Consider the following 27,996-nt stretch of genomic DNA (forward strand, 5'->3'; position numbering starts at 1 on the left):
AAAAAGTGCCAAAGAATAAATAACATGACTTCAGAGTAAATCTGACTATATTGATATCTTTCCTTTCTTCCTTGCTGAATGTACCATTTCAGTGTTACACAACTGTCTGGGTAAAATGAGAATCTCTGTGATAATCCCAGTATTATGATTCTGAATTTCTGGTAGGAGTGAACTTTCATGACTAGCAAGTCCCATATATCCAGAGCAGATTGTCACTAAAGTGAAAACTAGTGAATCTAAGCCAAGTTAAAATTACAAATTACTATTACTGTCCAAGTGCTCTTAAAAATAATTATCCTTTCAATTTCTTATTAGTTTATTTGTGCAGATGCTGGAACCAAACTAGCTGAGTCAACAATCCTGAGCAAGCAGATGATCGCCTCTGTACCTGGAGTAAGTCTTGAATGAGTTAATTATCTACATTTTCTATTTCTTCTCACTTCCTAATTTGGCAAAGAGGCATTTTTGGCCTGTGTCCTGGTTCACTTTTGATGGAACAAACATTGTAAAAATTGAAAACATATTAACATCTTGTTTAAAAGAGCACTGGTGAAAATTTAAATTAATCTCTGCCCCTGGAAACTTTTAATTCCAGGAAACATGAATAAAATTGAAGCATCCAGTTAAGGAAAGAAATTATCAGACATACAAAATAGATTTAATTAAAGTTCAGTTTTTCCCAAGTTAATTTTCTTATACTGGCTCCTGTTAGCCAATTTGATTTAACTACTGCCGGAAAGAAATAAGCATTGTAATACCTTGTTTTCCTTTATAATATTTCCTCTGAAAATTTAAAAAACTTCTGTTATCGTTAACTAGTGAACTATTTGGTGAAATATGTTAAGATTCTCATAGATGGGACTGGATATCAGAAACCACAATAACTTATTAAAGCAAGGTTATTTCAACAAACTGAGAAACTGTAGAGATTTAAATTGTTAGTGGAAAATTTTAATAAGATAAAGGGTCACATAATATTCTGCCCTAAAATAGGAACTCTATTGTTTTAGGAAAATTTCTCATGTTTTGATCTACTTCAGTATCATAATTTGCTTATTCCCATATTGTTGGATATTTATATATTGGATTGGCCAAAAAGTTCATTTGAGTTTTTCCATAAGATGTTATGGAAAAACCTGAATAAACTTTTTGGCCAACCCAATACTTTCTAGTTTTTTGCTAGTATAGAATAACATAGTATATAGCATATATACAAAGATCCTCTTCATGTTTATTTTGAGTGATATTCTTGGATAAACTCCTTCATCAGTGAACAGGAATATCTTCATAGTACATATTCACAAGAGGTTTTTATTAGTTTATATTTGTAAGTATACCAGTTTTGCCCATAGAACACTAAACATTACTTCAGTTCTTTTTTGATGTGGAGAAATATTATGAGAGGGGAAAAATAACAATCATTCAACTCAGAGATAATTTTACTGCTAACATATTAATGAGTTTTCTTTCTTCTTTTTCTGCGTATATTTGTTTAAACATAGTTGAAACCATAGTTGAAATATAGATGCAGCTTTGGCTTCATATGTCTTAAGCATTTTCCTTAAAGTCATACTAGCTCATACGAATGCACCATATAACAATAGTTGATAATATGGGTTTTGATTCACAACAGAGTTTGATAACTGACATTTACTAACTATGTGATCAAGAAAGTTATTTAATCCATGATTCTTTGATTTATGTTATCTGTAGAATGGGCTATAACAGGGCCTAAGCTCTAGGATGAGGATTGAATGAGATAATGCATGTAAAGCACATTAGCCTGGTGACAAACATATGTAAGTGCTGTGTGAACATTAACTATTGAAAATAATATTAATGGAGGTGGGGGACAGAACTGTCATGTTTAAGGGCACAAACTTATAATGAACAGTAAATAAGTCCTAGAGATATAATGCAAGTACAGTGAATATAGACTACAATATTGCATTATAATAACCAAACTTGCTAAAAAACCATAAGTTATTCCTACCAAATGGAAAAGATAATTAAGTAATGTGATACAGTGCTAATTACCACTACACGGGCAATCATATTACAGTATGTAAGTGAATCAAATTGACATATTGTATACCTTAAATTTATACATAGTTATATGTCAAATATGTTTCAATAAAAAATAAAACACACCTAAAATTTAAAAAGTACTGTTAAGAAGCACTATGTATTATTGGATATTTTAGTTATATTCAGTATTCTACAATTATAGCTAATGTGTAATAAACATCTTTGTGCTTAAATCTTTGCTCATATTTTAGGCTATTTTTTATAATAGATTTCTGGTAGCAGAATTAATAGACTTTGGGTCTTTTTAAGGGTTCTTGATAATAGTTGGGGCAATGCAAGATGCTATGAGATAAAATCCCAGTTCTTAGCGACTTAGCTCAAAAAGGCTTATTGTTTGCTCATGTGAAGTTTAAAAGGGTGTCCTGATTAATAAAGGGAGGAGGACTTCCACATGAATGCACAGAGGTCGGGTTTCTTCTGTCAGGTGCAGTCCTCTGTAATCAGCTGGTGGTTGGGGAAAGAGGAGAGCTTATATTACATGGAAGGTTTTCATGGATCAGGTCTAAAAGTGGTGCACATTTTTCCTACTCATGTTGCATTGGCTAGAACTCAGTCACATGGCCACACCTGACTGCAAAGGGGGATGGGAAATGTGGTCTAGTGCATCTTAGGGAAGAAGAAAAATGGTTCTGTGAGTAACTTGCCAGTCTCTGTCCAGTCACTGGCTTCCTCATTTAATTGTCTAAACTTCAATAATTGCTACCTATGTGGTAGCTAAAAAATAATATCCCTAATATATAAAGATTTATTGAAATCAACAAGTAAAAGACAAATATTCCAAAACAATAAAATAGCAAGTTATAGATCTACATATAAAACCCTTTCCAATGACCAATAAGCCACTCAAAATAAATCTTTTATCCTGACTAGCAATCAGTGAACTGTAAATTAATGTAAAATATAAAATACTTAAAAATATAAAAATTAAAACCATCTGGCATATCAACAAGTTTTTCCTAACAATGAAACTCACTGATGATGAAGTAAAACAAGCATTCTTATAAGATACTGGTGGTAGTCAGTCTTGCTGAAGAACACTGTGACAGTCTATTTCTAGGTACATGTTTGAGAAAATAAATATAGAATTATCTATAAGCACATAAAGGAGCATTTAAAATAGCAAAATTATAGAAACAAAATTAATGTGCAACATTAGGATATTATTTAAATAAAATGAGGTACGTCTTCCCTGTTTGCTCAGTAGTGAAGAATCTGCCTGCAATTTAGGAGATATGGGTTCAAATCCCTGAGTTGGGAAGATCCCCTGGAGAAGGAAATAACAACCCACCTCAATATTCTTGCCTGGGAAATCCCACAGAGGATCCTGGAGGGCTGCAGTCCATGGGATTGCCGAAGAGTTGGACATGACTTAGTGACTAAACAACAGTAACAGCCATCTGTAAGATGGACTATTATGTGGCCCAAATCGAATTTAAGAATATTTAATTGCAAAGTATTTATGATGGATCTAATTTAAGAGCAGATTAGAAAAAGATAATCTCAATCTTTTAAAAATTTTATATGTGTGTATGTTATATGCATTAAAAATATTTGGAAGGAATTATAGCAGTGGTGAGTTCAGATGTGGAGAGCAGGAATTAGGATTATGGTGATTTTTCTTAATTTATATTTTCCAAGTTTTCTGCATTGAACACGTGTTATCTTTATAATTCAAGAAATGTAACTTTAAAATCAGATACAAGTTTTGAGGAAAAATTGGATATGAATAACTTCATGTTTCTGAGATTAGAGTATGTTTTCAACTCGTTTATCATCAGCTTTCCCATTCAAATTAACATAGGTCTTCTGAAACAAGCTGAATTTGTCTCTGTGCTTTTTTATTTTTAAAATAACATGCTAAGATTATACTTATGTTTTACAAAGTAAAAAAATTATGTGGTTTGTTTTATAACTGGCTCATTGAAGTTATCCTGGCTAGAAAGTGTATTGTAAGACTTTTTATTAGATGTAATTGCTCTAGAGCAAAAGTAACTGGCAGTAGTAAATTCTTTCCTCTCACATTTTTGAAACTCAAAGGTAAAAGACAAATATCGAATAATGCTCCAAGTAATTATTTTCTGTGACATTTGCCTAGTTGAAATGGTATAAAATATTGCCTCTGAAAGAAACAAATCCCTTTCAGGAAATTCAGGAGCAGAGTATATGCTCTTATTTGCATGACATGTGAAAGGTCAGAGAAAACGGAATAAATCGGGGGGAGGAAGTCCTTTCTTGCACTCAGGGATTAATATTGCCAAAGTAGGAGCACAATAACCTTTTATAACTCCTTCACTTGATTTAAATTAAAAGAAGAAAACCTTAGAATATATGAAATGCTTGGAAAACACTCTGACAGAGCTGCCAATGACCTTATTTTACTGTTTGTTATCCTGTCAGAGGAACTGACAGGCGTGACATTCTAGAAGAGATAGAAGGTGATACAGTTCGGCGCTGTGCAGATTTACATGAATATGGGAAAATGAGAGCCACTGGGTGAGCTAGTTAAGTATATAATGTTTCAGATTTTCCTAAAGAGACTAAGAAAGGGCTTAGCATGGTATTCAGATGGCTTCAAAGAGGGCCTGCTTTTGATCCACATTATATCCAGTCTTCGGTATGGGTTCTCTGGTACAGCTTTGATGTAGCAGCCTGGCTGTCCATTTTCCTTTTCTGTGCATGTAATCCTAAATTCACTGCCTTGCCCTGAGAGAGCAGGTTTATTCCATTTAATAACCTGAAACACAAGTATGTGCCCTGAGAGCAGGTTTATTCCATTTAATAACCTGAAACAGTGTTTTTTTCTTTTCCTTTAAGATTTCTCAAACACGCTGCTAGAAGTGGGGAAGATGACCAGCTTGTTTGTTTCTCTAGTTTTCCCTAGCAAGAATTCAACAATAACACATTCATCTATTTAATAGTGTACCTGCTATGTATAAGAAGTTGTAAGTGCTTGAACATAAGAATTTTTCAGTCTTTCAGCAGACACAATATTTGCTTGTGTCCTTTTTGCTTTTAACAGAGAAAGATATCTAAGATTATGGTGGTAGAATTTAGTGGTACGTATTTTATGTGCATCTGAGATTCCCTGGAGTGATTAGGTGTTACTGCTGTTTTAAGGTGATTCATGTCGTAAAGATGATACTAGTGGCTTCGCACAGGCTGTCTTTATATATCAACCAGTTAACAAACAAGCAAACAAAAATCAGTTAAATCACCCAGTGGAAAAGCAGCATGTAAACTCTGTCTCCCATAGGCTACCCCTACTTCTTTGCTCTCCACCACAAATCTTTTCATTAATTGTTGTCCAAAGTGGGGGCAGTCAGAGACTATGGCTGAGAGTAACAGAGTGAGTCAGAGGTCCAGAAGGTGAAACAACTCCTTCGTAAACAGCGGGAAATCAGTCAGACGATCACGGCAGTCAGCACTAAAGAGCTGGCGTGACTCAGAGCACCCGCCCAGCTGTGTCCTTGTGTATTTCAGTGCGGGACGGCGGCCATGGAGTGCATGCGGCAGTACATCAACGACGTGCTGGACTTCATGGCAGACATGCACACGCTGACCAAGCTGAAGGTAAGCGGGCTGCATCCCCTCACCTCTCAGGTGAGCGAGACGGAGAGGCATTTGTAGGGAATTTAAGCAGCCAGATGGAAATTTATCCTCACGTGGAGAGATAGCAATGGCAGTGTTGAATAAGCCCATGTCCTGGGACTCTGAAGAACCAGGTTTGCCTCTGCAAAGAGGGGATGGAGAAAGGAAAGGATATTTCCACAGTGGTGTCAGTTCTGTGCATACCTTTATTTTTACCCCATTTACTAAATTCTTACCAGGCCCGTATTATAAAATATTCCCATTTTATGAATGTAGACACTGAGGCCTGAAGTGGTGCAGTCTTTTGCTGAAGGTCACACTTCTGATAACTGATGGAAACAGGGGTGACCTGAGACTGTAGGGACCTCCTCCAATCCAGCCTCTTTTCACTGTACCACCCAGTGTCATTTAATTACCTTGAGCCTCAGTTTCCTCATTTGCAAAAGAAGTCTAATGAACCCACCTAAATAAACCTAGCTTTGTTGACCACTACAAGATGTGGTCTGAAATAATGCATGTGAAGAGACTTCTGTAAACTTTAGTTTGTAGGAAATGTGTACACATTATACAAACATAAGCTGTTTATGGTTTTTATCTGTATCAAAGCTATCTCCTTCCAGAAAATAATTAAAGACAAAGCAACATTTAATTTGCATAGGGACAAAATCCCAGTGAGGTTGTTGAGGTTATTGATTGCTTTGTAGGGTGGAATGAATTGCTGATGCCAGTCAACTTCCTTGTTGTGAGTCAGCTAGGTAGCTAAAATACTGATGGTGTGAGAGATTTTAGGAAGACCCAGGAAAAAGAGCAGAAGAGGATCCAAACATGGTCCAGTGAGCAGCCAGGTTGCAGTCTGGCACTAAATGTGGCTTTTTGAGAAATAAGAGCTGGTTGTCCCAGAAGTTTATCAGCTAAAACTACAGTCCTTTCAGCACCCAGCTCAGCTTCCAGACCGCTCAGATGGTCCAAATGTTTCTCGGGGGTAGGGATAGCTGGAGACAAATAAAAATTTAAATTGACGATTTCTCATGATATCCAAATGCAGTCATTTCTGAGGAAGCGTCCCTAATGTTTGGTCATGCACAGGTTACTGATTGCTAAACCTGGCTGCTCACACTGGGACAGTTTTGATTTCTGGAGAGGAAATATTATATAAACAGTTTTATAGCCACCTTGAAAATACAGAGAAAAATATTAAGAAGGACCCATGATGACCAATTGGTTGGGGACTCCTGACCTAATCCAACTCTGATTAGGTTGGATTATATAAATTATATATATATAAATTATATCTGAATTTATATATTAGGGAAACAGATCCAGAAAAGTCAAGTGGCAAGTGGCTTATCTAAAGTCATGTGAGTTTAGGACAGAACGGGGTCTAGAACTTACGTCTCATCTCCCAGTTCAGTGCTCTTTCCACTAAGCCACACTGAGCAATGAAATTTTTCTGAATTAATTCACCAATATGTCTTGAGTAACATGCCTGACATCATTCTAGATGTTTAAGGACGTGATGATGAGCAAAAACAGACCACAGCAGCTGCCCTCATTTAATTTATAGTCTGACAGTGATGGCCAGTTTTAATGAGAATTTCATACAAACTAAAGTGAAGTTGTGACTTTCACATTTGCTATAAAAGGGGTAGACAGTGCCATGAGAGCTTCTAATAGGATGAGATGACCTAGCCAGGAAATTTAGTAAGGCTCATAGAAGAGGTCAGGCTTCCCAAGTGGCTCAGTATTAAAGAATCCGCCTGCCAATACACGAGATGCAGGAGAAGCGAGTTCAGTCCCTGGGTTGGGAAGATCCCCTGGAGGAGGAAATGGCTATCCACTCCAGTATTCTTGCGTGGAAAACCCCATGGACAGAGGAGCCTGGCAGTCTATAGAATCCATGGGATCGCAAAGAGTCGGACATGACTGAGCGACTGAGCTCGCACGCATACAGAGGAGGTAAGGAAGGCTTCCTTGAGGAGATGACATCAGAGTTAAAATATGAGTAATGAATAAGGTTAACTAGGTAAAGAGAGGCAGAAACAATATTTCAGGCAGAGAAAACAGCATGAGTGAAGGCCAGTGATTGGTGGGGAGCATGGAGTGCCAGTGAAGCTGGACCACAAGGATGAAGGGATAAGGTGCAGAGGTCTGTGGTGTCTAGACTGTCTCAGGTAGTTTAGGCCATGATAAGAACTTTTTCCCTCTTTGTTGCGAAACCCCTAAAGAAGTTCAAATCAGTTGTAGCTTGGGAGTGATGATAGAAGGTGTGGATATGACAACCAGATCTTTTTTAAAGAGTGTCCTGAAACATCCCCGGGTACTTTGCCAAAGTCACAAAAACACCACTTGGTTTTGTAGAGCCACATGAAAACATGTTCCCAGCCTCTGCATGAAGATACCTTCGGTGGACATCTCAAAGTCGGGCTGGCTCAGATTGCAGCCATGGAAATCTCCCGGGGCAACCACAGAGACAACAAAGCTGTGATCCGCTACCTGCCTTGGCTCTATCATCCCCCTTCTGCAATGCAGCAAGGGTAAGACCCTTATTATTCTGGCAACAAGGCAGGAAGCACCCCTGAGCTTCCTGGGGCTCAGTAAGAGCTGCTGAATGCACTGAAGATCTAGAGGATAAATATTATTGGTTGGAAAGATGGGATTTGAAACCAGTTTCCATACTTATTTGACGACCCGACAGCATTTTTTGAACACAAGTACTTCATGACGTAGAGGCTTCCCAGGTGACTCAGTGGTGAAGAATCTACCTGCCAGTGCAGGAGACACAGAAGACTCAGGTTAGATCCCTGGATCGAGAAGATCCCTAGAGAAAGAAATGGCAACCTGCTCCAACATTCTTGCCTGGGAAATTCCACGGACAGGGGTGCCTGGAGGGCTATAGTCCATGGGGTTGCAAAGAGTCAGACACACTTATCGACTGAGCACATTGACATGCTGCCAATAAAACTTGTGCTTGTACGGAAGACTCAGTCCTTTTGATGGGTGTTGAAAACTTGGAGCTTAGAACTACCACTTCAACTCGTAATTTCCACTACTTAAGTACATCGATAGGTATTTATTTTAGTGCTTACATTGCTTCTGCCTTCAATGAGCTTAGATTGTAGCTGGAACAGAATCTACAGCAGAGATGAAATAGAGTGCAAGGAAGTGTGAGCACCTGACCTTGCCCGAAGGGAGGCCGAGAAGAGAGAGGTGCCCATGGTCTAGTTTATTTGAGAACTCAGAGCAGGCTTGGCCTGCCATCTTGCATGAGCAGCTTCCAGGCTGGAGGAAAGGTTTGAAGGTGGAATGGAGGGAGGGTGGGGGGGATGGAGGAAGGGGGAGGAGGCTGGAGGAGGGGGAGAGCAGGAAAAAGGGTGGCTGTGTGTTTTAGCTCCTGTTCTATTCCTCCCCTTCTGGTGGGTATATCTAGAACTGTCTAATGAGAAGAAAGGAAAGAATTAAGAAAGAGGAACTAATCCGAAAGGCAACCAGATTTATGGAAGAATGATATTTAATCCTGTGTCACCAAAGGCTGCTCTTTGCTCGAGAAGCTGAGCTCCAGTATTAGAGTGGGGAACAAGAAAAACAGATTTATCACTTCATTGGCACTTTGTTGCTTTGGTGTTTTATTTTATGTAATTGCCTACAAGGCCACACTTTTACACCCCTCCATCAGTAAGTGTTTGTTGAGCAGCCAATGAAACAGAAAGCCCAAAAACATCTCTAACACTTCCTTCCTCCCTTATAGACCGAAAGAATTCATTGAGTGTGTCTCCCACATCCGGCTCTTGTCCTGGCTGCTTCTGGGTGCCCTTACCCATAATGCGGTGTGTCCCAATGCCTCCTCTCCCTGCCTGCCCATACCTCTGGATGCAGGTTCCCATATTGCAGACCATCTTATTGTTATCCTGATTGGATTTCCAGAGCAATCAAAGGTAAGTGATTTCTGCAAGATTAAAGCCATACGCATCAAGATTGCTAATGGAAACCCTTATCAGTCAATTACGTTTCTTCTGAGAAGAAAATGTACCTTATCACTTGCCCTCCTGTGGATGCTAGGAAAGCAACTTTGTGCTAATGCCTTATTTAAAGTTGTTTAAATTCCCAGACTATCTTCTCTTCCCCCTAAGTTGTTTTTCAGTTTACTTTTATGAAGATAAATTATAGAGGCAAGCAAGAGTTAGCTTCCTAGGCATTGCTGTCTCAAAATAATGAAGAGAAATAAAAGGCTAGAAATATAATAAAACTTCTGTGATCAGTTTTTATAAACAAATATGAGGTGGAGGGAAATTTATTCTCTAATTTTTCATGCACTGTCTTTTCATCTCAAATCTCTAGAGATATATGAAGATACAAAATGAAAATAAGGCCAGTTGGGAACTCACTAAATTATATATGGGAATCAGTGACACAGAGGAACTTATAAATTGTAGAGACAGGTGGTGTGCTTAAGGGAATAAAGTAAATCCAAGGCTTAGCATCAATCATGAGCCTGTACAAGCAAACCAGACACACTGGCACTGCTCAGCTGTGAGGAGCCTAAGCCCCTCACAGAGCCTAGGCCAATTCTAGGAGCTCATGGTGGTTTTGGGAACAGCTGGGATTTAGGCTAGCTAGGGCAAGCTTCACCAGCAATGGATTTTTTTTTTATTCTGCAGTAAAATAGAACACCCATCCCAATTACCTGAATGATGTTTACAAAAGGAAGTAGGCAGTCGGTTCCTAATATTTCAACCCAATCTGTGTTTGATTCCTAATGATGGTACTTTGTAATTCTGTGACATTGAAAAAGTTACTTAACCTCTCTGAGCTCCAGCTTTTCAGCTGTAAAATAGATGAGATGGTGTGAGAATTATGAAGGTAAACTCTGACTCTTTAGCACAGTGTTTGGGACATTGTAGTCAGTACTTGCTACTAGTTAGGAGCCCTATCTCTACTTACTGCTGCTAGTGCTGGCATTGTATATCACCTCATTTACTCCAAGCTAAAATTCTCTGAGCAGGGTACCATTACCCCCATTTCACCGAGGGACAGATATCCTAAAATGGTAGAATGATTGTTCTTTCTAATCTAGTTTAGGGATAGGAATGTCACTTTCACTAAAGGGCAAGGGGGTGGCAGGGGGCGGGGTGGTGTTTCCTTGGTGGCCCAGTGGTGAAGAATCTGCCTGTAATGCAGGAGATGTAAGTTTGATCTCTGGTTCAGAAAGATCCCCTGGAGAAGGAAATGGCAACCCAGTCCAGTATTCTTGCCTGGAGAAGACACGGGAGCCTGGTGGGACCATGGGGTCATGAGAGTTGGACACAACTGAGTGACTAAACCACCACAACCACCAAGGAGGTGGGCAGATTTATTCTGCAAACCAAGGTGCCTTCTCTCTGAAAAGATGCTTGGTCTCTAAGCGCCCTCCCACTGACTGAGTGAAGAGCAGACAATTTGAAGGTGATGAATCATGACTTTGTATCTCGGAGACGGCTCCTCCAGCCTCGGATCAGTCGAATTGCATGTACTTTGGCCGTGTCCCTTGGAAGGCCAAAGTCATGCGGGGAGAGCTCCTTGGAGCACCACAGCCCACTAGAATGTAACGGTTCCCTGTCTGCTTTCTTTTCAGACCTCCGTGCTGCATATGTGTTCTCTTTTCCACGCATTTATCTTTGCTCAGCTCTGGACCGTGTATTGCGAACAAAGTGCCGTGGCGACGAATGTCCAAAGTCAGAATGAATTCAGCTTCACAGCGATCCTGACAGCGCTGGAGTTCTGGAGTAGGGTGACCCCCAGCATCCTTCAGCTGATGGCCCATAACAAAGTGGTGAGTTCTCAGATGGGGTTCCCCTCTTGGATAGAATCTCAAAACGTGTAAACACTCTTAGTCTTCACATGACATGCTTTTTAAAGACCTCAGTTGTAATACTATGTAAATGGATGTGAATTTCTATGTGAAAAACAGGATATTCTACATGTATAATAATTTTGATGAAAAGCAAAGCAAACAAGTAAATTCAGTTAAAACAGTGTTTGTTTTCTCTGCCTAGTGGCAAAGAAAATGTATGTGAAACTTCTACCTTTACAAGGTGTCTTGTTATATAAAGTCAGAGAGTTAGGAAGGGGTTTTATATTATTTTTGGATTCTAAGACAGTTTGGGAAAACTATAGTCAATTAAGAGCAGACTGACTGTATGTGTTAATTCCACTTAGGGTAAAAAATCTGAAAAGAGTTTCACCTTTTTGAGTTGCCCTCTGAGGACCTAGGCTCCTTAGTCTTTAAAGCCAGTTGCATTTTAATGTGGATGGTTTACCTTGTTGGAAAAGATCTGAGGTATGGCTAGCATGGGTCTAAGTCATTGAACAAGCTTGGCTTAGTCCAGTAGAGTCAAGATTGGCGGGTATATGGGAGGAATTTCCAAAGGAGTCCTCTAGTTCAGTTTGCTGCTTTGAAGGAGGATTCTCAACTGGGAAGGCAGCATCCAGTGTCTTGGTTATGGGCGTTTCATCAGTAGAATTCTTATCTGTGAAGGGCAAAGGGCCTGGAAGAACACCATAATGATGATTCCAATGTGCCCAGAAACCCAACAGTTCACTGCCCGCAAAGGCATTCTGGAATGGCTTTTGATTGATTGAATAATTAGTCTCAGAAACATTATCTTTTACTTATCATTGGAAAGGGGAATATCTTTTACTTTCAGTGAAGCACTTTCTTTAAAGAAGCAGATATTATTAAGCAGTTGTGTATGGAGGGAGATGTTTTAATTCAGCTTAAAGGAAATTTATGTGAAAACTTTAGGGTGTGCAAACAGTTCTGACCATCACATAAATAATTACGTTTATTAGATGGCAGAGTTGGGGACTGAAGAAGCAGGTGGAGGTCAAATTTTCTATTCTGCTATTTTACAGACGATGAAACTGAGACCTTAAATTTAAACTAGAGATTCAGGGTTTCCTTCTATTGTCACTAGTTTTTTTTTTGGTACCATTAATACCTCTCCTCTAAATCTCTTTTAATATTCAAATGCTGGAAATGGGTGTATTACAGGTGAATCTTGTACAAATAATGTTACAAATTAATTTGAATTAATTTTAAAGTCCGAAAATTTGGTTAAGCCAGTCTGGTAAAATCTCCCCTGGAGTGTTTAAAATCTAGCTGTAGGGTTCTCTGATGAGGGATTATCATTTCTATTGTATTTCTGAACTGTCTATAAATATGTCATAAATATGGCTGCCTTGTTCCATGGAGAACAAAGCCTCAAACACAGATGGCGCAATAAATTAAACAACCTCTCCACTCTCCAAGTGGTGAAACTGTGGCGAAAGCATCAAGATGGAGGAAAGGACCTACGCCCAAGAGTTCTGCAGTTGGAAATGAAGGAAGCAGAAGCCATTTATCCTCTGGTGTGAATCACAGCGTGGTACAGATTAGTGAGGTCAATACTTGAATTCCGTTGGCAGCCTGAGTTGGATGAGCAAGGCATGACAATTGCAAAACCTCTGCAGTTTATAAAATCCAGTTTCTGGCTGAAGTTTTAGAGATGAATAAATACCATTCCTTGTGGTCCTGTCTGGTTGTTGTGCAAAAAGTCCTCATGGGCACAGGGTATGGGTTTTTCTGTGGCTGCAGACTGGGAGTGGAATTGATTTTCATATTTGTTGTTTCAGATGGTAGAAATGGTGTGTCTCCATGTGATTAGTTTAATGGAGGCATTGCAAGAATGCAATTCAACAATTTTTGTCAAGGTAGGAAATTCTTGTGATTTTTATAGACCTTTACTTGCTTCTAAAAACAAATGTGGATTTATCTTGAATGTACCTTCTGAAGAGGAAAATAAAACTGATTTAATTTTTACATTCAAAGTTGAGGCTGGAGGAATCATATAACAACCTCTTCACTAAATAGTTATTGTGTACTTTTTCCTCTTGCTTCACCACTGTGACCAATTGTAGCTGGGTTAGATATGTTGCACCGTGATTGCATGCAGCACAAGTAATTAAAATATTACCAAAAATGTTGATCTGGAAATGACCGTGGAGTCATATAAATTGTTTGGTGGAGCCTCATCTTGCAAGATATTCAGAAAACCAAGGAAAATAGTCTGTCATTGTTTGACTTGTTAGCTGATGCTTTTCTCAAAGATAAATTAATTTATCTAATTTTTATCTAAATTTATCTATTTATCTATCTAATTTAGCTTCTAATATTACTATTCTAAATCATTGTACATAATTCAAGTAATTCAAGTATTGTTAAGTAAGTAATTCAAGTATTTGTTATTTATCCAGGAACATGAGAAACATCCTAGTGTGATAAAAAGATAAAAGAGCAAAGGAGAATGTGGTTTCTTGATCACTTTCTCTTCTTATTTCCCTTCTTTTTCCTTTCCATCTCTCTATCTCACTGATTCTTTGTCCTTCCTCTTCTTGTACCACTTTTTGGCCTTGCATTTCTGTATTCCATTATCTCAGGCACCATTACCACCACCCTCACTCCACACCATGGAGTGCCTCAGCTTGGAACCTTTTAACTTCCTATTTTCACTCTTTTTTTGACTCCCTTCAATTAAGGACACTTGTCAAGTTAGCTCACACAGAGCTGTGAATTAACTGGATTATCTAGGTGAATCCTAGAGTCCCTAAATGCAATCAGTGTATCCTTATAAGATGGATTCACAGCAAAGAGGAGATGAAAAATGGGACCATGACTTGGGATGATATAGCCAAAGCCTAGGAAGGCCTGGGGCCACCAGCAGCTGGAAGGTACATGGGACAGGATCACCTATAGGGTCTCTGGTTAGAGAACCCGGCAACCACCTGGATTTTAGACTTCTTGTTTCCAGAACTGTGAGATTAAAAATTGCTGTTCTTGTAAGCCATCCAGTTTGTGGTAATTTATTATAGAGCCCTAGGAAACTAAGACCCTAACTGTACTTCATTGAACTTCTTTTTTCAAACAAGATGCATAAACAGTGCATTTTTAGGGAAAACTTGACTGTTACCAGGAAACTGCGAGGCAGTTGGTTCAAATGAAATAGATATAGCTTATCTAGCTTAACAGTCAATAGCAAATGTCAACATTATAAGAGAAACTATATGACTGACACTTGGGTGATCATACCTGATTTTAGTTTTTACAGCTTTATGAAAGTATAATTTATAGACTGAAAAGTATACACATTTAAAATGTACAATTTGGTATCTTTATATCACATATATGATGTGAGATGAAACCGTCACCAAGGTCAAGGTAATGAATGTAGTCCTCACTCTCTAAAGTTTTCTCTTCCACATTTGTTAATCTCTGTTCCGCCACTTCCTGTATCCCCACCTCCTCATCCCCAGGCACCTTCTAATCTGCTTTCTGTCGTAATAGCTTAGTTTCATATTCTAGAACTTCATATAAATAAATTTATATAGTAGTTAAACTTCTTTCTCCTTCTTTCATGCAGAATAATTATATTGTGATTAATCCATGTTACATGTATCAGTAGATTATTTATTTTATGTCTGAGTAGTATCCATTATATGGATATAACACATTTCATTTATCCATTCATCAGTTAATGGACATCTGAGCTGTTTCCAAAAGTTTGAGGCTATTAAAAATAAAGCTTACTCATGAATACCTGTACGTAAGTCTTTGTGTAGCCATAGGCTTTCATGTATGTTGGATAAATACTGAGGAGTTGAATTGCTGGGCCATGTGATATGTGTATAACTTTTAAAGAAATTGGCAGACTGTTTTTCCAAAGTGATTGTACCCTGTTACATTCACACCAGCAGTATGCATTCCAGTGCCTGTACATCTTCATCAACACTTAATGTAGTTAATCTTTAATTTTAGTCATTCTAAGAACCGTGTAGTGGCGTCTGATCATGGTTTTAAATTGCATTTTCCTATTGGCAAATGATCCTTGACATCTTTTTGTGTGCTTATTTGCTGTCCGTACATCTGCATGGTAAAATATCTTTTAAAATTATTTGCCCATTTAAAAAAATCAAGTTGGTTTTTTTTCTTATTATTGTTCAGATACAAGTCCTTTATCAGATATGTCATTTGCAGTGATTTTTTTTCTGTGTTTGTTGTTTCATTGTCTTCACAGTGACTTTTGAAGAGCAGAAGGTCCTAATTTTGATAAAGTACCATTTATCAAATTTTTCTTTTATTAATTATGCTTTTGGTGGTGTATTGAAAAAAACTTTTGCCTAATCAAAGACAGAGTTTTGTTTGTATTTTCTTCTAGGTATTATATATGTTTTCTTCTAGGTGTAAGTTTGTATTTACAATCCATTTTGAGTTAACTTTTGTATGTGTGTGGTTTGGATTGAGGTACTTTTTTTTTTTTGTTTGTTTAGATGATATATTTGGCTATTAATTTTTCATTATTATTATTTTTTTTTCCAGTGGGTTTTGTCATACATTGATATGAATCAGCCATGGATTTACATGTATTCCCAATCCCGATCCCCCCTCCCACCTCCCTCTCCACCCGATTCCTCTGGGTCTTCCCAGTGCACCAGGCCGGAGCACTTGTCTCATGCATCCCACCTGGGCTGGTGATCTGTTTCACCATAGATAGTATACATGCTGTTCTTTTTAAATATCCCACCCTCACATTCTCCCACAGAGTTCAAAAGTCTGTTCTGTATTTCTGTGTCTCTTTTTCTGTTTTGCATATAGGGTTATCGTTATCACCTTTCTAAATTCCATATATATGTGTTAGTATGCTGTAATGTTCTTTATCTTTCTGGCTTACTTCACTCTGTATAATGGGCTCCAGCTTCATCCATCTCATTAGGACTGGTTCAAATGAATTCTTTTTAACGGCTGAGTAATATTCCATGGTGTATATGTACCACAGCTTCCTTATCCATTCATCTGCTGATGGGCATCTAGGTTGCTTCCATGTCCTGGCTATTATAAACAGTGCTGCGATGAACATTGGGGTGCACGTGTCTCTTTCAGATCTGGTTTCCTCAGTGTGTATGCCCAGAAGTGGGATTGCTGGGTCATATGGCAGTTCTATTTCCAGTTTTTTAAGAAATCTCCACACTGTTTTCCATAGCAGCTGTACTAGTTTGCATTCCCACCAACAGTGTAAGAGGGTTCCCTTTTCTCCACACCCTCTCCAGCATTTATTGCTTGTAGACTATTTTATTGTTACTATTTATAAATAGTAACTGATTTATATAACTGATTTATAAATAAATATAACTGATTTATACCTTATATCCTGCAACCTATTAAACTCATCTATTCTGGTAAACTCATCTATTAGTTTTCTTGCAGATTTCATCAGATTTTCTATTTAGACAATTATGTCATGTGCAAATAGAAGCAGTTTTCTTTCATTCTTTTGGATTTTTATAGTTTTAATTTCTTTTTCTTTTCCCTCTGCTCTGGCTAAATCCTCTAGTAAAAGTTGGATAGAAGCCATGATAGTTGAAAACCTTGTCTTGTTCCTAATCTTAGGAAGAAAGCATTCATTAAATATAAGTGTTAGCTGTTAGGTTTTCATAGATAACTTTGTCAGATTGAGCAAGTGTCTCTTCTCTTCCTAGTCTGCTAAGAACTTTTGTCAGGAATAGATGTAGGCTTTGTCAAATGCTTTCTCTATGTTTATTGAGATAGTCATTAAATTTTTCTTTTTTGACTGTTAACAGCGAGTTTCAGGGATTGAGTTTTTGAATGTTAAACCAACCTTATATTCCGGGGACAAACCATTTGGTCTTGAGGTATTGTTCTCTTATATATTGCTGAATTCTATTTGCTAAGTCTTTAAAATAATTTTTTGCATCAGTGTTTATGAGGGGTACTGGACTGTAATTTTCTTTCCTTGTGATAACTATATTTTGATTCTGGTATCAGGGTAATGATGGCCTTATAGCACAAATTGGGAAGTATTCCTTTTCTATTTTCTGGAAAAGTTTGTGTAGGTTTGGTGTTATTTTTTTCCCTGAAGTATTTGGTCATATTCACCAGTGGAATTGCCTGAGCTTGGAATTGTCTTTTCAGGAGGGTGTTAAACTTCAATTTTTTAAACAGATATAGGGCTCTTTAAGTTATCTGCTTATTTGTGAGTGATCTTTGACAGTATGTGCCTATCAAAGAATTTGTCCATTTCATCAAAATAGTTGATGTTATTGGCATGAACTTACTCAGAATATTCTCTTATTATACTTTTAATATTTGTAGGATCTGTTGTTGTGCCACCTCTTTCATTTCTGGTAATGGTGATTTGTGATCTTACTTTTTTTTTCTAGTTAGTCTGAATAAAGGTTTATCGATTTTAGTGAGCTTTTGATTTAAAACAGTGACAACAGTAATCAGCTTTTGGTTAGTTTTCACTGATATTCTCTATAGTTTTTGTTTCATGGATTTCTGTTTTTATCATTTTCTTTCTTCTATTAGCTTTAAATTTCACTTGCTCTTCTTTTTCTTATCTCTTAAGGTAGTAGTGGAATTCACTGATTTGAGATTTTTATTCTTTTGTAACAAGAGATTACTGCTATGAATTTCCATCTAACCACTGGTTTAACTGCATCCTACAATTTGGTACTTGTGTTCTCATTTTTGTTCAGTTCAAAATACTTTCTATCTTCCCTTTTGCTTTCTTTTTGGATCCATTGCTTATTTAGAAGTATATAATTTAGTTTTTAAATAACTAAGGCTTTTCTAGAGATTTTCTGTTCTGGAGTTTTTTAGTTTAATCACGTTGTGATCAAAGAACATAGTTTGTATAATTTGACTCGTTTTAAATTTTTTGAGGCTTGTTTTATGGCCCAGAATATTGTCCATCTCGGTAAGTGCCTTGTGTTCCCTGGAAAAGAATATGTCTTCTGCTGTTGTTGAACACAGTTTCCTTTGTCAGTTGGGTCAAGCTTCTTGAGAGTGCTGTTGAATTTGTTTTCATGTCCTTTGTTCTTTTTCTATCTGCTTAGTCTATCAATTATTGAGAAAGGGGTATTGAAATATCTCCCTAATTTATCTTTTCAAATCTACCAGTTTTTGTTTCACGTATTACACAGCTACTATTAGGCGCATAAATGTTTAGGATTGTTTTATCTTCTTAGTGAATTGAATTTATGACATAGTTCTCTTTAACTTAGTAATATCTTTGGTAATAATAGAGGCAGTCCAATTTTCTTTTGATGAGTGTTAGGACTGTATTTTCTTCTATCCTTTAACCTATTTGTGTCTTTATAGTTAAAGTATATTTCTTATAGGCAGCATATATCTGGGTGTTGCACTTTTTAAAAATCCAATCTGACAATCTCTTTTAATTGGGTTTTTTAAACCATTTTTACTTAATGTGTTTTGTGATAGTGTTTGGCTTAAAATATCTTGTTATTTGTTTTGTATATTTCCCACATACTCTTTGTCCTTTATTCCCTCTTATTCTACCTTCTTTTTGACTGATTGAGTTTTTAATGATTAAATTTTGGATATAATTTCTTCTTTTTGGTCTAGTTTCTTAAGGGGAAAGCTGAGGTCACTAATTTGAGTACCTTTTTCTATCCAGTTGTCAGTGTTTAGTGCTCTAAGTTTCCTCCTAAGTACTGCTTTAGCTGTATTCCTCTGAATTTTTATATATTCTCATCTTCATTCAGTTCAAAATAATTTCTAATTTCCCTTTTGACATCTTTGACCCATGGGTTATTTAAGTGTGTTTTTCAGTTATCTTATTAGTTATCTGTCTTAGTTGCTCTTGTTTCGGTGGTTGACTTAGAGTTAATAGTCTACATTTTTAACAACCCAATCTACCTTCAAATAATAATATACCACTTCATATATATAATAAGAATGTACAACAATATAGTTCCATTTTCAGTCTTTGTGCTGTTATTGTCATCCATTTTACTCCTACATATGTTATAAAGCAAACCATAGTTTTTTTTTGCTTGAAACAGTTACCTCTTAAAGCAATTTAAAATTTGTTTTTTATTTATTTGTATTTGCGATGATTGCCATATTTGCACTTTTCAGTTTTATTTATTCCTTTCTATAGAATTAAACTTCCATCTTCCTTCCGTCCAAATGACTTTCTTTACTACTTCTTGTGTAGTTCTGCTGAAGCTTAATTCCTCCAACTTTTCTATATCTGAGAAAGTCTTTACTTTGCCTTCATTTTGGAAAATATTTTCACTGGATCTTGAGTTTAGGTTAAAGGTTTTTTCCCTAGTATTTTAAAGATGCTATTCATCTACTATCTTCTTACTTCCATTATTTCTAAAAAGAAATCTTTGTCATTCTTATATTTTTTTCTATATATAATATGTCTTTTTTCTCAGACTGCTTTTAAGATTTTTTTCCCTTTACCATTGTTGCTAAGTAACTTGAAGATGATATGCCTTGGTGTAACTTTCTTCATGTTTCTTGAGCTTGCGTTTGTTCAGTTTGAAAAAGTATCAGCTATTGTGTCTGTAAAGTTTTCTTCTACACCTCTATTCAACATACTCGGTATTTCCTCTACCTTCTCAACTGTATTGAATATAGTTATAATAACTGTTTCAATGTCCTTATTTGCCAGTTCTGTTATCTATGTCACTTGGGGGTCTTTTCCAGTTGCCTGAGTTTTCTTCTCATTTTGGGACCCATTTCCCTGCTTCTTAGTATGCCTGGTAGTTTCTTATTGGATTCTTGACATTTCGAATTTGACTTTTGGGGTGCTATTTTTTATTCCTATAAGTATTTTTATAATTCCTATAAGTATTCTTGAGTATATTCTATGATATAGTTAAATTACTTAGAAAGAGTTCTATGCCTTTGAGACTTGATGTTAAGCTTTGTTCAGTGGGATTGGGGCAGCAGTTTGTATAGGGTTACCATTTCTTCACTGTTCAGGTAATATCCTTCTGAGTACTCAGTGTTCTAATGATTTGCAAGAACAGAAATCTAATGATTTCCATTTGCAAGTGGAAATCTAATTTCCACTCTAACTAGTGGAAACACAAACTATTGCTATGTGATTACCAGGGATTTTCCCCTCTAATCTTTTTAGGTTATTTTTTCTTCAGCCTTGAATAGTTTTCTCACATGTGTATACTGGTCAGTATTCAGCTGAAGACTCAAGGGAAACCCCTCAGATCTTCAGAGAATTAATTTGTGTGCTCTCTCTCTGTCTTTCTCTCTCTCTCTGGACAGCTCTCTCCTTTCCGCTAGTCTGCCTTACAAACTTTAGCTCCCTTGGCCTTTCTGGTCTCCTCGCTCCATTTCCTCACCTCCTGAAGACTGCCAGACTGCCTGGGTTCCTCCTCCTTCTGTACTGCCTGAAAATACTTTCTAGGCAGTGACTTGGGATAATCGCAGAGCTCACCTTGTCTGCCTGCTCTCCCTCACTGATCACTATCCTGCCCTGTTGACAATTAATGTCTGAAAACCGTTGTTTCATACCCCTCACCTGGAATTTTAATTTTGCTTTAGACAGGAGTGTAAATCTGGTCTTTGTTATTCCACCTTGGCTGAAAGAGGAAGTTACATGACTAATTTTATTTTGAGGACTAGAACAAGCGTGGAATGAAATGAATATAATCCAACAGAATTAGAAATCTTCAATGTATCCCATAGCATAAACTAAGATAAGAGGAAGACTATTTCTTTTATTTTGGTGAAAAACAACCTATTTTTTTAAAACGTCCTTTGGTTTTCCAGATATTGTTTCTGGAGAACAACAACAACAACAAAATACCAACCAATTTTATTATAACATTATAGAGCTCAGAATAAATTATATCTAATTCTAACTGACAGCTTTGTCAGAGCCACTAGCAAAAGGGTACTGAAATGAATCTTATTCAATAAAGTCAATTAGCATTCCTGAAATAGGATGACTGCTGGGTTGTATAATGCTGTCCTTCATAATGAACTTTAACCTGATGCTTTCAGTCAGGTGATTCATAAATAACAGATCTGAAGGCCCTGTGCAAGTATGTTTAGAATCTTTTGGTCACGTGTTACATCGATGGGGAAATAAGAGAGACACTTCTAAAATCAGCCTCAGTGTCCCCCTTGATTCCCTCACACAGACCCTTAGCCCCAGGGGCAACCCTGAGAAAGACATCCACCTAGCAGCAGAGGACTCAGTATTCCCTGGTCCTTAGTCTCTCAGAATTCTTAACAAGAGAGGTTAGTTCAGGTATTCCCCAAATATCAAGAGGCAGGCGAGCTTGCTTCCATATTAAATGGGTCAAAAGACAATAAAAGTCTATAGGCATTAGGGCTCTCAGGGCTTGTTTTTGCCCTGCAGATATTAGGGAGGAGGCGGTTAGACTAATTTATTTATTCCTATTCAGGATGTCCACATGAGCCAGTCCTCTTATATGCCAGAGAGCACAGCTTTATCTGGCACCAACCTTTGTAATCCCACAATTTTATTATGAGGATTGAGGGCAGGGGAGACAAGCGAGTGTGTTATTTTCTGAAAGTTTGATCACAGCTATCAGAAGTCCAATCATAACTTCTGGGACACACCATACTTCATTTCTAAACACAGTAGTTACATTACAGAGACTTAAATGGCTGCAATATAAATATTGTGTTTAGGAATAAACATCACTGAAGTCAAATTAGCAAGTTGTATGCATCTATGGAAGGTTGAAGGCTTCCCTGTGGCTCAGATGGTAAATAATCTGCCTGCAATGTGGGGGACCCAGGTTCAATCCCTGGATCAGGAAGATCCCTGGAGAAGGGAATGGCAACTCACTCCAGTATTCTTGCCTGGAGAATCCCTTGTACAGAGGAGCCTGGCAGGCTACGGTCCATGGTGGTGTGAAGAGTTGGACACAACTGAGTGAGTGACACTTCTGCTTTCATAGAAGGTTGAAAGCAGAAAAACAGCCAGATGCAGCCTTAGGAACAGAAGCACGGAGAGGAAACATGATTTATCACTTCGCCAAGTTAATTTTTTAATGGTTTGATGAATTAGATGAGACTAGCAGCCATAGCCATGACTAGTGAACAGAGAGGGCATTTAAATGCTATCCCCCATCCCAGCAGGCTCTCATTTTGGTTCTCTTGTTTTCTTCATTGCCTTGCTGTTCTCCACTTGGCCCAGGCTAACTTTTAATCTTGTCCTCAATCCAAAGAGCAAACTAGTCCTCAGACCCTCACAGGTTGTCTCTGAGGACAGCATCCTTCTCCATCCCAGAAGCCACGCGGGTCTTACCTGGACCATGGGGGCTGCCTTCACACTGGGCCCTGGGCTCCATCCTCTGTGTCCTTCCTCTGGTCTGTAGACTGCTGCCACAGTGAGCTTGCCGGAGCACAGTTCTTCTCGTGGTGAATGAGGCTTTCCTCATCAGAAATTGTATTGAATTTGAAATATGATCCAAACCTCCTTATGTGGCATCCCAGATCATCTGTGGGTGGATGTTGAGAGGCCCCACCTTGATCTTCTAAACTTCTTTTTCATGGCCCTCTCCTAAGAACCTCACCCTTCAGCATCTCGTGAACCCCACTGCCTCCTCACCTCTTGGCATTCTCCTGCCTCTGGGCTTTGCTTCCCTCTTATCAGTTTGCTAGGCTGCTGGGTACTACAGATTGGATGACAAGTAACAGAAATATACTGTCTCATGGTTCTGGAGACAAGAAGTTATGAGATCAAGGTGACGCCAGGGCTGATTCCTTCCGAGGCTGTGAGGGAGCATCTGTCCCAGTCTCTCCCCTGGCTCCTGGGGAGTCACTAGCCGTCGTTCCTTGGCTTGTAGATCTCTGCTTCATCTTCATGTGGCATTCTCCCTGTGTGTGTGTCTTTGTCTGGATCTCCCCCTTTCTATAAGAATACTAGTCATAATCAGAGAAGGAGAAATATTGTATGACATTCCTTATATTTGGAATCTTAAAAGAAATGATACAAATGAACTAACATCCAAAACAGAAAGAGACTCACAGATTTAGAGAATGAACTTATGGTTGCCCAGGGAATGGGTGGGACGGAGGGATCGTTAGAGTGTTTGGGATGGACATGTACACACTGCTCTATTTTAAATGGATAACCAACAAGAATCTACTGTGGAGCACAGGGAACGCTGCTCGGTGTTATGTGGCAGCCTCGCTGGGAGGCGAGTTTAGGGGAGAATGAATCTATGTATGGGTGAGCCCCTGAAACTGTCACAACACTGTTAATCGGCTATGCCCGATACAAAATAAAAAGTTAAAAAAAAAACGAGATGCATAAAAAAAGAATACTAGTCATATTGAATTAGGATTCACCCCTACTCCAGAATGACCTCATCTTAACTCACAGCATCTTCAATGATCCTGTTTCCAAATAAGATCACATTGGAGGCTATGTGGGCTAAGACTACAACAGCTTCACGCGAGGACACAATTCAGTCCACATCTACTCTGCTCTATTGGAGGAGGGTCAGAAGAAGCATGGAGTGAAATGATATGATCCATTTGAGCTCATTTCAAGATCTTAGCAGTCCGGAAATAAACTAGTATTTCCAAATTTATTAGATCATTGCCTTCCTTTCCCACTGAACTAGAGTTCTGTGGAACACACTTTGGGAAACGTTGTGTTCTGTCCCTGACTTCATGACTTATGAAGCCACCAGTATTGACTTGTGTTCAGAAGAGCTGAAGTGTGGTGAGAGACCAAAGCAGAGCAGAGCCGCTGCTGGAGGCACTCTGGCAGGGCACCTGTGACCTCCTAGGAAGGGCCTCAGGGCAAATCAGAGACAGTGAAGGGGCATGGAGGGTACGCCAGGCGCCTGGGGTTTGAGAGTCTCACTCTGGGCCAGAGCAGGGGCCTACTTCTCACCTGCCAAAGAACCCACACTGTTGAAACCCCTGCCCCAGCTCAACCTTGCTGTGTTTCCCAAGTCACAGTCAGGCAACCTCAGGGCTTGTCTTTTTCTATCACTAACGCATTTTAACTGCTTCTCAGTGATGTTTTTTATTTTTGGAATATAACTGCTTTACAATGCTGTGTTAGCTTCTACTGCACAAGAAAGTGAATCAGCTATAAGTATCCATATATCCCCTCCCTCTTGAGCCTACTTCCATCCCCCCGCCACCCCACCCCTCGTCATCACAGAGCACCGAGCTGAGCTTCCTGCGCTATATAGCAGCTTAACACTAGCTGTCTATTTTACACATGGTCATGTATGAAAGGGTTTCCCTGGTGGCACAGTAGTGAGAAATCCACCTGCCAAGCAAAGGACCCACAGGTCTGTCCCTGGGTTGGAAAGATCCCCTGGAGAAGGAAATGGCAACCCACTCCAGTATGTGTTCTTGCCTAGGAAATCCCAGGGACAGAGGAGCCTGGCAGGCCGCAGTCCATGATGTTGCAAAGAGTCAGACACGACTTAGCAACCGAGCACGAGTATATGAAAACAGAAATGTAGATCAGTGGAACAAGATAGAAAGCCCAGAGATAAACCCATGCACCTATGGTCACCTTATCTTTGACAAACGAGGCAGGAATACACAATGGCGTGAAGTAAGCCAGTGGTATTTTCTTAACGACCGCAGGCAGATAGCATCACCATGCTACTTGTAGACACAGTTCTGAAGATCCCATGGAGGAAATGCTATTTCAAGAAAGTGAGGATTTAATTAAATAAATACACATTTAATTTCCCGTGCTTGGTAGCTTTCAAGAGACAATCAGTCATTTACTCTAAAGTGTGTGGTTCAGGCACTCACGGGGCGCTTATTAACCTCCAAATGCCACCAGCTCAGCGGGGTTTGGCCTCAGAGAGACAGTTGTCTGATAGCAGTAACTGTGCAGCTAGGGCCCACATCCTTTTGTGATGTGAAAGGGATTCTGTGTGCTCACTCTGCCTCGCAGTAAGCACAGCTTATGTGGGAGAATGCAGAACAGTCATAATGGGCCTTCTGTGTCTCTCCATACAGCTCATACCTATGTGGTTGCCAATGATTCAGTCAAATATCAAGGTAAGTCACCCCTGGGTGGCCTGGAAGCTCACTTCCCTCCAAAGAGGCTCATTACATTCATAGGGCTCCACCATGCTCCACTCACTGCCTGTTTGTGGTCCCTGGGGGCTAATAATGCAGGAGACCCTGTGGACCAGGTAAGGAGCATGTGGCTGAGGTGACAGCAAGAGCCGATATCCTACTGCTCATCATTGATGAAAGGAGAGGGGGAAGATCCCAGAGCTGGACAAGGCTCCGTCACTGACTGGATAGAATAAAGCTGAGCAGCGACTCTGCCCTCAGTGGACACCCTTGGGGTCTGGTCCCAGGCATGTCCAGTGCTATTTCCTGGCCACCAAGTTTGACTTTTTGTCATGGGAAGAATTATATTAAGAAAAGATAGCACTGAGTGAATGATAGAATTGAACAAGAGGGGACTTGCCCATGCCTCTGCCGTTTTACATAAGAGGAAACACAGGATCAGAAAGAAGAGTAATTTGGACAGGGCCGCCAGCCAGGAAGCAGAAGACTGAATGCATTTCTCACTGCCAGGCCCCACGTTGAGTGACGCTTTGTCACTGTGGGGCCTGACATACTCCGCGGCTGGGAGTGTAGTTACTGGGGCCTAGCGTTAAGCTGGTGGTGCTAACCACCCACTCCATCCAAAGCTGGGTCCTGTCTAACAGGCACTGGGAGTGTCCCAGGAGAAGATGGAAGTCTTTTTGCTGGATCTCCTCTCAGAGTTGGGATGGGATGCTCATGGAAGCAAAGGAAGTGGCTTCAGGGGGCCCAGACCCCAAGGGAGAAATATAGCTGCCAGCTATAACCACAGGCTTTGAGTCCTGGTTCATGGCATTGCTGCTGTTGGTGGCCACCGGTGAGCCCAATGGCTTTGCTGAAAACCTCATTGGAACACTAGCTTCTGTTGTGAAAACTGCTTAGACTTCCACCCAGAGGCATTCTGCACTGCCCTCCTCCCTGCGTGGTGGTCATCTGTAGCAATTTGACATGGCCCAGAGTGCTGAGAGGAGGCCAACAGAACTTGATGAAAGGCTAGGAAAAAGAAGAAAAACTTACAACCTAGCTCCTTCCAGTGCATGAACTTGAGAACAGAAAGACTATAATCATGATTAAGATGTCCCAAGCACTTACTGTGTGCCAAGTTCTGTTCTGATCCCTGTTAACTCATTTATCCTTACAAAAACCCTGTCAGGTGAGTGTTATGAGCCCTACCTTGCCCACGAGCAAATCCAAACACAGATCGTAAACTTTGTTCCCTAAGTTGTTTACAGAGGAGGAGCCAGGATTTGAACCCAGGGAGCCTGGCAGCAAAGCCTTCAACGACAGGTGCTCATAGTGAACAGCTCCATACGCTGGAGTTGCCATGCATCAGTCTAGATGGGAAGGGCATCATTTGGGTAGATTTGGGCCAGGTGGGCTCTGAGGACATGGTACCAGCCCACATCCCTTGCCCTGAGCGGTGCCACAGTTGAGAGCCGGCCTTCTTCAGGCCAGTCAGTCCCCATGCCACATGTAAGTTCCACCTGCAGAAGAAGTCCAGGCCAGCACTCCCTGGGAGGATGGGGAATCTCAGGAGGAAAGAAACTAAACTGCCTGTTCTTGCCCCTTTCTTGACAGCACTTATCTGCGGGACTCCAGCTCCGCCTCCAGGCCATTCAGAACAACGTGAACCACCACAGCCTCAGGACGCTGCCGGGCTCCGCCCAGAGCAGCGCCGGCCTGGCCGCCCTTCGCAAGTGGCTGCAGTGCACCCAGTTCAAAATGGCGCAGGTGGAGATCCAGTCCTCAGAAGCAGCCTCTCAGTTTTATCCTCTCTGAGCGGACTCCACGGCCCTCAGTGTCAACACTCTGGTTTAGCAATAATGGGTTTCCAAACAAAACAATTCGATCCAAGCAGGTTGGGGAACATATTGGTACTGTACATTCTCTTTCTAGTTTAGTAAAAAGACGTGCAGAGGCCGGAGAGTGCCACAATGACGCTTTCTTGCTACACATTTCTGATGACTCCTTGGGCTATCTGATTAAGTGTTTCCTTACATTATTTTTTAAAAAAACCAAATCATTTTTCTTTAACTAACTTCTATTTTTTTTAAGAAAAAAAAAATAGACTGGTGGGTACTCACAGAAAAGTTGTATAAGTCCCCCTGTTGCTATTTTTGATGATAGAGAATAAATAGGGTTTTTGAAACCTTTGTAGTGTTTTTTCTTAAAATCCACTCTTGGCAATGCAATAAAAAAAAGAAAAAAAAAAAAAAAAACCGTCACCATAAGCCAGTGACACTTGACTGAAGCTTTTTTGTCATTATCCTGGGAGAAGCGGCAGCTTGCAAGGACCATTACAAAGTGCACTTAGAAATTAGGTGGTTAAACTGTGCCAATTGTTTCCTTTGTTTCCTAATGTCATTTTCCAGGACTGTCCAGTACGTTTTGATTAT

The 27,996-nt window shown here is 39.4% G+C and overlaps 1 protein-coding gene across 2 annotated transcripts in view; it reads left to right on the forward strand.

Moving 5' to 3' along the window:
• UNC79 (unc-79 homolog, NALCN channel complex subunit) overlaps positions 1 to 27,749 on the forward strand; it is a 212,596-nt gene extending 184,847 nt beyond the window's left edge. For both annotated transcript variants that reach the window (XM_061159335.1, XM_061159336.1), the window contains 8 exons: positions 316 to 393; positions 5,569 to 5,658; positions 8,035 to 8,210; positions 9,422 to 9,608; positions 11,285 to 11,482; positions 13,324 to 13,401; positions 25,520 to 25,561; positions 27,179 to 27,749. In XM_061159335.1, the coding sequence (XP_061015318.1) occupies positions 316 to 393; positions 5,569 to 5,658; positions 8,035 to 8,210; positions 9,422 to 9,608; positions 11,285 to 11,482; positions 13,324 to 13,401; positions 25,520 to 25,561; positions 27,179 to 27,379 (1,050 nt within the window). In that variant the 3' untranslated portion in view covers positions 27,380 to 27,749. The remainder of the gene's footprint in view (positions 1 to 315; positions 394 to 5,568; positions 5,659 to 8,034; positions 8,211 to 9,421; positions 9,609 to 11,284; positions 11,483 to 13,323; positions 13,402 to 25,519; positions 25,562 to 27,178) is intronic.
• The last annotated feature ends 247 nt before the right edge of the window (positions 27,750 to 27,996 follow it).

Source organism: Dama dama, chromosome 13, assembly GCF_033118175.1.
Source record: "Dama dama isolate Ldn47 chromosome 13, ASM3311817v1, whole genome shotgun sequence".
NCBI lineage: Eukaryota > Metazoa > Chordata > Mammalia > Artiodactyla > Cervidae > Dama > Dama dama.